Genomic DNA, 12018 nt, shown 5'->3' on the forward strand with positions numbered 1-12018 from the left:
AGAAGGATCTTCAATCAGTCACTGCATTTGGCCAGTGCAGATGTTCTCTGTCCCATGAGTTGCAAGTGCTTTTAGCTAAAATTCAACTTCAAAAAAGATCCCATGAAGGACCAGACATAATCCATGTCACAGAATCTTTGAGGCTTTTGCACACCAAAAAGAGTGTCCATTGACCACAGGCAAAATGAGATTTACAGCTTGGCTACATCTGAACACATTTTTAGAGTGGAGGCACCATCCTGACACAAAAACTACTCAAGACATTTCAAGCTGCAACACCATAGATGAGCAACAACTTTTTAAAGAAAAGGTCTCAAGGTCTGTATGTTTTTAAGTACATAGCATTTTCTTGGAAATTAACAATAAGGTTTGTCTGAACTTTTTAAAGGTAAAATGAAAATCTAGTCTCACTCAAGACATCCAGTGAAGAAAGTTACAGGTCAAGTGCTTCAAGACTGCTGAAGATATTTATAGCTAAAAAAATAAGTGATTTTCATGTAAAATGCCTGATGATTTCAACAGCTGGTAGCTCAACAGCACATGGCTCTGCACATACATAACCAATGTGCACTACAAAACAAGAATAAGCAGAGAGTTGCCACTATCCAAAACTCACTTCAGTCATATTTCAGAATACTAAAAAATTAATGAAACTTAAAATACTTCACATTCACAGATGCAGTATCAGGTTATCATGCCTATGTTTAATTCTTCCTGATACTTAAGAGGTCAGCTTTGTAATTAATTTTTTTCTAGGAAAATACATCTTGTATTTGTGATTTTCAGAATTAGCAAGAAATGCAAACCAAACAAAAAATAGTTGAGGGTCACATCTGGACATCAGCGTGACCAAAATTACAGCCAAAGAGAAATGACTAAGTGGAGATGGGAGCATTTAAAGTTGAACACCTTATGAACAGCAGAGTATTTCTTTTGATTTTGTGCACCATGTTCTTAATTCTCATTCATCATGAGGTTTTGCCGTCAATCTCAGCTGCTATCTGAGAATAATGCTATCTGAATAAGTCACCCCCTCCTCAATGAACTATTAATTCACATGAACTAGAAAATTAATTTCCACTGAAGAGTAATTCTGTGTCATGCTATTTTCCACTTATACCCCCCTCACAGAAAAACTAAGATAAGGGACTCCCAGATTCGGTTCACTATATCATGATCCCCAAACTCTTCTAGCACAAGAGGAAACACTGCAATGATTATAAGGATGTCAGAAGACAGAAAAAGTAACTTTTTTCCTAAGCCTGTGGTTGCTCAATAGAACCATGAAACCACTCTGTTGTCAAATCTGTCTTTTTAGCCTTTGTACTTAGAGTACTATTATTATTTTACTATTATTATTATCATTAAAACAAATTTACATTTTATATTTGACAAATTTAGATACACTTCATTTCAAGAATTGTGCATTGTCACATCTCATTCATCTACCTTTTGTCAGTGCTTTGCCCCTCTAAGTTAGTGGTCTTTTCATCTTGGTAATGAACATCTCTCTTTAGCATACTATTCCAGTTTTTCTGTCTAGAAGATTCCATAAGAAACATGCACATCAAGGGTAACCAGTAAGCTATTTTCACAGCTAGAAATCTTTAACAACACAAAAGCTAAATGTATCAACAGATTCTGAAGAATAAATTTAACCTGAACATTGTGGATAGATATTAGGTATTGAAAAAACTTAGCAGAGAGAGGGCACTATGAATCTATGGAGCTATGATATAAGTCCTATAAACACAATTTTAGTATCACCAGGCAGCTCTTGCAACTCAAAAATCACCTAAAACATCCCAAATACCAGAATATAATCTAGTTAACTATCACCACAGACTGAAGGGAGAAAATAAAGAAAGGAATCTGAGATCAAAGTAGTTGTATTTATCTAAATGATAGACTACATGTTCCTGGTACATGATCAGAGGCAAGCATGTATTTCCTTTTATTGCGGCTTAAAAATATTTTATCTAAGTAAAGAAAAATATTTTCATACAAAAATGATTAGTTTGAAAGAAATTCAATGGAAAGACCCAAAAGACTAAAAGTACTGCAGAGAAATTACAAGACAGATGCATTAATTTATGCATTATCTTAGTTCTGTGTTTTCCTCTGGTGTTTGTTACCACTCTGGATCTTTCATGGTTGTTCAGGTTTGATGTTAATATAATAAGGAACAAAATGAACACAACTTGCAGATTTTTCACCTTCACATGTGTCTGTCTCAGGGCTGAACACATAACCCTTTCGACAAGTGCAGCTGTAACTTCCAGGAATGTTTCTGCAGAGCCCATTGTCACACAGCAGCCCGTTCACTGAACATTCATCAATGTCTGAAGAAAGAAGAGTTAGACACACCAATGAGTGTGAATGCCATGAGATGTGTTCACCTCCACAAGTAGCCCCTGTTGCTTTCTACAGCAACAATTAGGTTGCTCGATGTGCAGTTTTCTACAACAGTGACTGAGAAAAGAGTTGGATTTCTCAGTTTCGAAAGTCTAATTTATTCTCATATACTTGTTACCAAGAAGCCTGTTCTGCTCTTAAAGTTTTTCATCAGCAAGCCCTAAAAATATTTCATGGTTAGTCTAAAATAATGGTTATACCTTCCTGGAATCACCTTGGGATCTTTGCCATTTATATGACTACATCACCATGACAATTTCATTAACATCTCTTTGATTTCAATTTTTACTGTTTTTTTAAACACACAATCAACATTGATTACTGTTTTAATGCTGTTTAGCTGGCAAAAAATACTTTTATTATTAAATTGTATACTTCATATATGGCAGATAACACAAGGGCACTCATGTGTACCTTCCTTCCAGAGATACACTGTACTAAAAAACCTCCTTATGATTAAGACCAGGACATCAAGCACACTTAATAGGAGAAACCAATAAATATATCACCTGTCCCTCAACTCCTCTTACTAGTAAGTGCAAATAATGTTAATAAAAAGCCATAAGTCTTCTTCATTGCTCTATCGTCTAATTTTAAAAGAAAATGTAAAAGTACTATAATTTTAAGCTATTAATGCCCATCACATGTCACTAATACTTAAAGAAGAATACTGACAGGATAAGCCATTGTAAACATGACACTTTATGCTGCTTCAGGATGTCTCCTCTATTTTGACTACTTGATATCCCAAACTTAACATTGCAAGAGAAATCAACTGGACTTTTCTGAGAGTTTAAAAATAAAGAAAAAAACCCAAATAATTAAATATAATTAAAATCTGGAGGGTTCTGGTTTTCCAACTACACTGAACTTTGCAAGCTATGCTTATAAATTCCTTTAGGATTCAGATAATAAAGTCCGAATTTCCTCAGACAATGAATCTGAGATTTAAATTTGGCAGCTGTAAAGAAGCTCCTCTAAACTAACCTGTCCTAAATGTAACCTTATATGATTTTAGCTAAGTAAATGAGGGTGGATTTGAAATTTGATATTTTCAAAAGCAATAGTTTTATTTTGAGCTTGTTCTCATACAATCCTTTAACCCAAACTAGTGGTGTTATGAATGCATCATTTCCTTAAAATCTCACAGAGTATCTTCATATCTGGACTGTAGTCTATTGTAATTTGCGCTGTAAAAACACCAAATGACCTAGCTCATGCTCTAAAAACACTTAAAACTGAAAAAAATAGTATCTGTATTCTATATGATGATCATTTTTATTGCCTGGCAGCTCATAGTCTGTATCATTAATTAAACAGCTCAACACTTTGAGTGTTCATAATTAAATTCTTTTATGCAAAAATAGATGAGAATAAATGCATCCTCACAGTGAGCATGGCTCTCATTAAATAAATTATTTTTATTTAAATAATTAAGCAGACATATAGTTATACTAGCACTTATGTAATCCCAAACGTAAGTAGATAAATAAAATCTCTATCCATAAAATCTATTTGGAAAACGGATATTACATAAAATATTTTTCAACACAACCAATAGTTTTCTGCAAGAGTGCCCCACCATGCCAAGAGCTCAAGTTTAGTGTGTTTAGAAAGTAACCAGCTGTAGAATTCTTTAAGTCAAGCAGATGAAAGGAAGACTTTTATTACTTTGTGTTTGCTTTGCATAACTAGGAAGGAATGTGTGGTATTAAAATTATGCTGCAGCTATATAGTCCAGGTTTCCCTACCAAAAATGATTGGGTTTTGTTGATCACAAATATCAGTGATATGTCAGTAAACTTTTAAGTGTAGAGAGAAGTAATTCCCAAAAATAAATGTATCAGATGGTAGGAGGATACTTAAGACATTTTAATGGTTTCACATAGATTTCAGATAGCTTTTAATATCAACACACTTCAGCTTTCTGTTTAAAATTACGAAAGTGTAACAGAGGGATATAAGGGATATTATGACACACTATGCATGTGGTATAAAACTTCTTTTTTGATGTAAGAAATCACTAAAGAAAAAATGTATGACTATGAATAATAAAATGAATTAAAGAGAGAAACCTTTAACATAGGTATCTTCTGTTAGGTATTCCTAGACACTCGCATAAAATGTATCTAAACACTGTAACAGTCTGGTATAAATCTGAACCAAACTCAGTTCATTTTCTGAAGTGAATCATTCCTATATGGTGGTGACCTGAAATTCCGAAGAATAAGAGAATAACTATTACGTCTGAGGCCAGTGTTCAGATACGATTTGTGAAATCCTCAGAGTGGGTCACCACTTCCTTCATGAGCTGAAGCTTGCAGAAATTAGTGGACTGAGCATGCTGCGGTCCACCCTGCTGTACACGTGTAACTCAAGGATATCATAGACTATTGCATTTTGCAGAGATAGTGTACACTGGCTCAGGTTACCAGTTAGCACATGCACAGGCCACCAGCTATCATTCATTATTATTATGACAGCCATCTGTCCCATTTTACTATGCAAAATTGTGACTTTCAGCTCCTGACAAATTGTCACCCAGCCTTGAAAGGGACGCATTTTAGGTAGTCCTGACAAATAAGAGTCTAGGGAGTCAGATGTTACACATTATATACAACACAGATTCATCCTTCTACTGCTACCTCCTGCTTACACTTCTCAAATGGTAATAACCTCAAATAACAGAAAAAATATACCAGTTACAATATTAGCTATACAAATATATACTTCTGAGAAAAGCAGTTTCAAGTTTCATTAAGTGATTGCTTTATTTTCATTGTAGCTTTATTAAGTAGCTGCCTGGCAACTTCGATTCTGTCAGTTCAAATTAGCATCAATATAGTCACGAATTATTCAGTAATAATATTTTTTTAAAAATCAACTTACCCACACAATTCCTCCCAGAAGGATCAGGCTCATAGCCACTGTTACAGTTACAATGATAGCTTCCACGTAAGTTTTCACAAATTCCATTGGAGCAAATATCAGGATCCAACGTGCACTCATTTATATCTGTATTAACACAACACAGAAGATAAACAGATACTGACAGATATGAAAAACGTTATCCATTAATAGATGTGAACAACATGTGACTCGTTGGATCTCTAGGCTGTCATTTGGTAAAGGGACAAAGCTGAATCAAGTTATTATCCCCTTATTGAGGCCAAACCTGGAATACTGTGTCCAGTTTAGTGCCACTTCATGAGATTTACGTGGGTCCACTCCTACCACCTGCCAAGGTCCCTCTGAATGGTATCTGCTCCCCCTAGTATCACTCTGCTTAGTGTCATCTGGAAACTTGCTGAGTGAATTCAATCCCTCTCTCTGTGTCATTGCTGAAGACGTAAAACAGTCTTGGTCCTAGTACGAAAACTGTCCAGAGAGGCTATTGGAACTTTGGCAAGATTTTCCAAACACCACTAGGTAAGGCCTTAAGAAACCTCATTCAACTTTGAGACCATCCCTCCTTGGAGCAGAAAGTTAGGTTGGATGACCTCCAGATATCCTTTCCAAATTAAATCAGTAGGGAACTGTGTGTTTTTGAGAATAATGTGAAGCAAAACATCTAGCCTGTGCACTCACTACCTGTAGTTTATGAACCTAGGTAAGAAGTTATACTTTTCCAAATACAGGACTAATGCATAAGTCAATACCAGAGCAAACTCAGTCCTACAAATATTATAAAACTTGTTGGAAATTTATATTTTTTCTGAGATCAACAGAGTACGATGATGAATCAGATATTCCCTGAATTTACAGTCCCATACAGAATTTTGGCTGTAGCTGTAAAATTCCAAAATATTCAGATGAATTTTAAGAAGAGGGACAGGCTAGTTTTACAATTTCTTTGGCCTGTTAGGAAAAGAGAGGTTTTCAATTTTTTGTTATTTTTTCCCATGCAGTAAGGCCACTACTTTTAAGAGTTGCCTTTCCAGTTCCTGGAAAGAACAGTTAGGGTGCTGGCCTAACTGTAACTTCATAAAAAGCCTGGCTCATACTTGTAATTGCTCAACTTTTTATAAAGGCATTTCATATACCCAGATACCCATCTGGAAAAATCATGTTCGATGATTTAATCCCTTGATTAAACTCAAGGCTATGAGACACGTGAAAAATCTGTAAGAAAGCATAAATTAGCATCGTAGTTCAGCTTTGTGTTTTCTTTTGAGTAAAAGGTTTGATGTAGTTTAGTAAACTTTTTCATGTCTTGGGGACAAGCCACATAATTTCATTTTTCTATCTCTCCTTACCAAAGTAGTGATTTCAGAAGGTCCAGCCCTTTCTGTTACTTTCTTATTAAACCAAACTCTATGTCCAGACTTTTCTCACATGAAGACATGAAGGTTTTACAGTTGTTTATCACAAGCTGAATGAGAAAAGTACAGATGTGGTGATAAACTGCACTCTAATTAACAAGCTATGTATCAATTAAAAGTCAAATAAAATCTCTACAACAAAAGCTTTACTGGTAAACTATATACCCACTCATTCTTGATAATGAGAATGTGCAAGGAACACAACAGACTTTTTGCTATGGATTGAATGCGTGATCAGTATTCCTCTCCTTTAGGAACTGGAATTGGCAAACAAAGTCCCATGGTATAATCAGTGGTAGAAGTAGCAGCAAGAAAACTGTAAGATGGGCTGCACAAGATGTAATGAAAATACTAAGGTTTTCTTTGAAAAACAAAACAGAGGGATTTCAGTTGAGACATGAACCCTCAAGATATTACAGTCATTATCACAGAATGGTAGAAATCACAATTGGTTTTGCATTTTTAGTGAGAAATTTTATTTAATATGTATCCAAATGAATATAGACCCTCCCTACCAGCCTACATGCAAATTTCTATGTTGGGATGCTTTTTGTACAGCAAGATTATGGAACACTGCCATAATTTCTCAACGAGATCTAGGGATTCTTCAAATGGATTTCATACAATTCACAGAAAAGAAAGTGGAAAGAATTTCTAAACTTTACGTTGATTTTTAATTATTTGTCAGTTTGGCATTATGTTAAGCAATGAGCTCACAGAGAAGGAAAAACTGAGCGTATTTACTTACAGCACTAAACAGAAAAATAATTTCTTTTACTATAGCAGTAGTATTAAAAGTTATGTAGGCTGATAATAAGTATAGTGATCAGAGAGTCTTATTTTGTTCCTGATTAACTGAATAGGAGCTTTAATGCTGACAAAGATAAAAGCTACATACATTAAAAGCCAGCAAGTACTAAATATACATATCTGCTTTAATTTGGCTGCAACTTTATTAATTCACCAGGGAACTATCTAACAATAAATCATAATACTGTGTTCCACAATTCCTTTTTCAACTCATGCTGCTAGTCTGGCAGCTGCAGCATGCATCACATCTACTTCAGGTCTAGCTCAGCTATTATTTTTAGAATCCCTCTCTCTGTGGTGCTAGAAAAAGGAGCTGAAGCTTTACAATTCCCAGTATTAAATGCAAGTCCTCGCTTTCAGGACTTTTTTTCATGGGGATGTTTTTTAGTAAGCTCCCTTCCAAGTCTATCTAACCAAAAAAATGATCCCTTCATGGAAATGGTCCATGTAGTGAACATTGGATAGGGAATTAAAAACTGATCTATTAGTATCCCAGCTCACTGAAAATCAACTGCAAATGCAAGTGGCTCCTGTCAATTCCAAATTGAGAGAGCACTATCTTATGCCTATTCCAAAAAAATACATCACAGATCAAACCTTTATAATGGGTTACTTTTTTTTTCTTGTCAAGGTCCAGCAGAACCCAATGTTGCATAGAATTAATTCTGGCCTTTTCTTTAGACAACACTTAACTATTGTCCTTTGATAATGAAAATACTAAAATCAACATCATGATCCTGAGGCAAAAACCTCCACTTTAGTATGTTAAAGAAAAATACAATGGTAAAAATATACTCTTTTAAACCTTGACTCACATTTAGAAACAAGTGCAACATACCTCGTCCATCCACAGTAATACCTATTCCACTGCTACAGAGGCCATGGAATTCAGCTACTCAGTTGAAAAAGACATGTAGGGAAAAAAAAAGAGTATGTTATTACCAGTTTTTCACCTTCTTTAATCCTAAACTAAATCCACCTGATATTTAAAAAAAAATTCTAAAAAGTAGCTAATAAAATGCCAAAGTTCACGTGAAATTTACAGATTACATTTACAGATAATATAGCTAATTATGGCAACTAGTGTTCCACCCTAAACTGTCACATATATATAAAAACAAAATCTGATAACAAGAATTAAACACTTAATTGATTTCATTATAGTCCTGATAGAACTGTCACCTTAAATTACTGCTTTCAACTATAATGCCACTTTTACTACATTTCTACTAAATTGCTTTCTCCTGTCTCAGAAAATGACACTGAATGGAAATATAGGCTATATATATCACCTCAGTTCTATATTCAAGAGATTTTTTTTTTAAATCCATCCTCCTGTTACTTGGATTAACTGATTCTTATAAAGTGAAATAGAGATTTCTAAAATTAATATGGGCTGCTCTTTTAAACTGGATTAATTTTACTAGGAAATTTACAGATTTATCAGACTTATTATCTACTTATTCTCTTTCAAGTATTTCTAATTATAGTCAACACTTAATTCAGGAACCCAACTTAATCCATAGCATACTCATGACCTTCATCTTGATTTCTGTCACAGCTTGTCCCATTCTAGAACTAGGTTCACCTTAAGCATTTCAATGCATAATACCACAAATACTCAACATTAAGTACCAGAGAGTTTTTCATTACAGAAGAAATAATTTCCAGAATGAGTGTAAAATTGCATTAAGTACCCTGCTCACTTCTCTTTGAAGCCTGAAATAAATGAACAACATAATCTAAGAAAGACTCTAAGTCTGTACATTCACTGTACTTTTTAAAGAAACACAAAATCTTACCCGTGTTCTTAGCAGGGCAGGGATGGCATGGCTCTCCAAAAGCATAGTCAGGATTGGCACAGCAACATTCAGACTTTGTCACAGCACCAGGTAAAGGACGGACACATGCTCCTTTTTTCATGCCTCCATAGCATGTGCTACGCATATGAGTATCTAGGAAAGGGTAAGCAGAGGAATAAAATCCACATCATCATACTTTCTCAACGAGAGTTAAACATATTCTTTTGTTCAGCTAAATGGTTGGGTTGGCTACATCCACATTGCTCTGTAACAACAATCCTGATGGCACCAAGTCTCACAATGGTTAGCTCCCAGACCTCTCTCTCTAGGGCACTTCAAAGCCATCCAAGTTAGTCTGTTGTGGGCAAATTTCAAAGTATAACATATGACCCACATATCAGAGGAGCTTTGTAAATCCGTCAACACACATCTCAGTAAGAAACACAGAATGGTTTGAATCAGCATGTAGTGATTAATTTTTCCCTTTGAGAAGAACAATAACCATAACCTGGGCATGCAGATATCTGACTTACTTCCAAGATGGTTTCTCATATCAAATAACTCAGCATCAGCCCAGGGCTGGTAACATGGGGGTGTGTTACTATTTCCAAAAGGAGGAGCACTATATTTATAAATTCTGAATAGAAATACAATTTCAGCAGATTGACCAGCATTTATGTGATGTGGTTATCTTAATAGCTTATATGTAAAATGGTGCCACTGCTGGATTACATTCAGGATATCACAGAAGTCCCAATAACTAGCTAGCAAAAGCAATTTAGCTATTCTTACACATGACCTGGTAGTAGGAAAAGCGGCACTACTGCCTCAAACTTAAGAAATTTCTGGAGGATTGTACTTGAAAAGCCACCATGGAAATCACGGTGCCACCTCTGGGAAGAGAGCTGGACATGATGGTCAGGGCAAATAAACATTTCTTACACAAAGAAGATACTACCTGCAAGGTCTCCAGCTTTGAAAATTATGCTATAAAAGACAGCAGAAAAATTACACAGAACACCCACACAGCTGTAGGACTCACCACATGCATACTGCCAATCTTCTAGATGATTTAGTCATAAAAATAAATTTGACTGACTTGATCAGTAAAATGTAGTAACATACACCTTCCAAGGCAGGCCTTTAGCCTCTGCAGATATAACCATCTGCTATACATACTCAAGAACTATGAGAATGTCTCTTATGTATTTTGGCTTGTTTTTTGTAGTTGTTGCATTTTTTTTAGTCATTTAAGGATTAGATGCTTTTTACATATCTGCTTATAGTATAATACCGGAGATCTTAGGCATGTGACTGGGCAGTCCACCTACACGCATGGTTGAGAATTGCAAGATACAGTCAGAGTAATTATCCTTTAGTTTTGACTCCTATACTTCTACAGACGCTTGTTGGAGCTACAGAACTACTCTTTGTTTCAGGCATCTGACCGTGGCTTTAATTTATGCTGTCATCAGCAAACTCCCAGTACAACTACCTCATGTTGTGTCCATGACATGAGACATCTGAGTACACTCAGAAATTAAGTAGCATTTGAGAGAACTCAGACAGTTACCTAGATTAAAAAATGGCTTACAAACAATAAGGAAAAGTTGCATGAAAAACCTTAGAGTAGATATTCAACACCCTGTGCCAATCTGCGTAAGAACTGGCAATTTCTCTGTGCTTGGCCCGCTCTTTGAGTGTTGGAAGCTCACTCCTATAAAAAAGTATTGCCTGTATATAAATGTTTTCTCTTGCTTTTGGTATCCCATGAAACATAGAGTTCTGAAGCACAGTTAAACGTGGCCCAGATTTCAGGGCTTATTCCTTGCCAAGAATCAAGGTGAAGTCAGAACAATTTGCCTGCACTTGACAGCAGAAAAACTTTATTATACTTGACAACAATGAAGAATTTTTGCACAAGAAAGGTCTGTTCATGTACTCTGCAAAATAATTAGTTGCATCGCATCCTTTCCCTCCATCTCTAACAAAACCAAGTGTTGCTCTGCCATGTATAAAGGGCTTTGCTCATTGCCCTATTACAGAAAGGAGGGCTTTCCTTCTTGGGTGTCTTGGAGAGAATGGAGAAGGAATTCAATGGAAGGAAATAGCACCGAGGGAAACTGCAGGGGGAGAAAAGATTGGAAAAGTGTGGAATACATATTCCATGGGAAGGTCTTCAAAGTTGTGAAGTGTGGGAAACAGCTGGACAGTACAGATGCAGTGAGCAGTTGCTCTGCATAAGAGGAGAGTAAGTGCTTTTCCACATAACACAATGTTTTTAGAGAAGAAGCACATGGAATTTGGGGGATTGTCTAGCTATTTATAAGAAAACAGTTTTATCTACAGAGTCGGTGATTCACAAAGCCTGTGCAGGGTACAGAATCAAGCAGGCTCCCCCAGAAGTAAAACAGTGATTGTATGACAGGAAGAATGTCCTTCCTAGGCTGCACTTCCTGTGCTGATAACAAGAATGAGAAAGACTGGCACTGCTTTGTTCATGCTTAGTTGCTGTAGTCACCCCGCCAAGCTCAGGTTCCCCATGTAATGCCACTACTGAGTGTGCACCTTACTAATGAACCTGCACTGCTTCTCATGTACACTTTGATCAGTCTTGGCTAGTAATTTCAGAACAACTGAAGAACATATTTTATGCTCTGGATTAGAGT

General features: G+C 35.9%; 1 protein-coding gene across 1 annotated transcript in view; it reads right to left on the reverse strand.

The window, feature by feature from the left end:
• FBN2 (fibrillin 2) overlaps positions 1-12018 on the reverse strand; it is a 144385-nt gene that overhangs the window by 68955 nt on the left and 63412 nt on the right. The window contains exons 15-18 of the mRNA XM_071731664.1: positions 9350-9502; positions 8386-8439; positions 5305-5430; positions 2217-2342 (exon numbers count right to left, since the gene is read on the reverse strand). Of these exons, the coding sequence (XP_071587765.1) occupies positions 2217-2342; positions 5305-5430; positions 8386-8439; positions 9350-9502 (459 nt within the window). The remainder of the gene's footprint in view (positions 1-2216; positions 2343-5304; positions 5431-8385; positions 8440-9349; positions 9503-12018) is intronic.

Source organism: Heliangelus exortis, chromosome Z (assembly GCF_036169615.1).
Source record: "Heliangelus exortis chromosome Z, bHelExo1.hap1, whole genome shotgun sequence".
Taxonomy (NCBI): Eukaryota; Metazoa; Chordata; class Aves; order Apodiformes; family Trochilidae; genus Heliangelus; species Heliangelus exortis.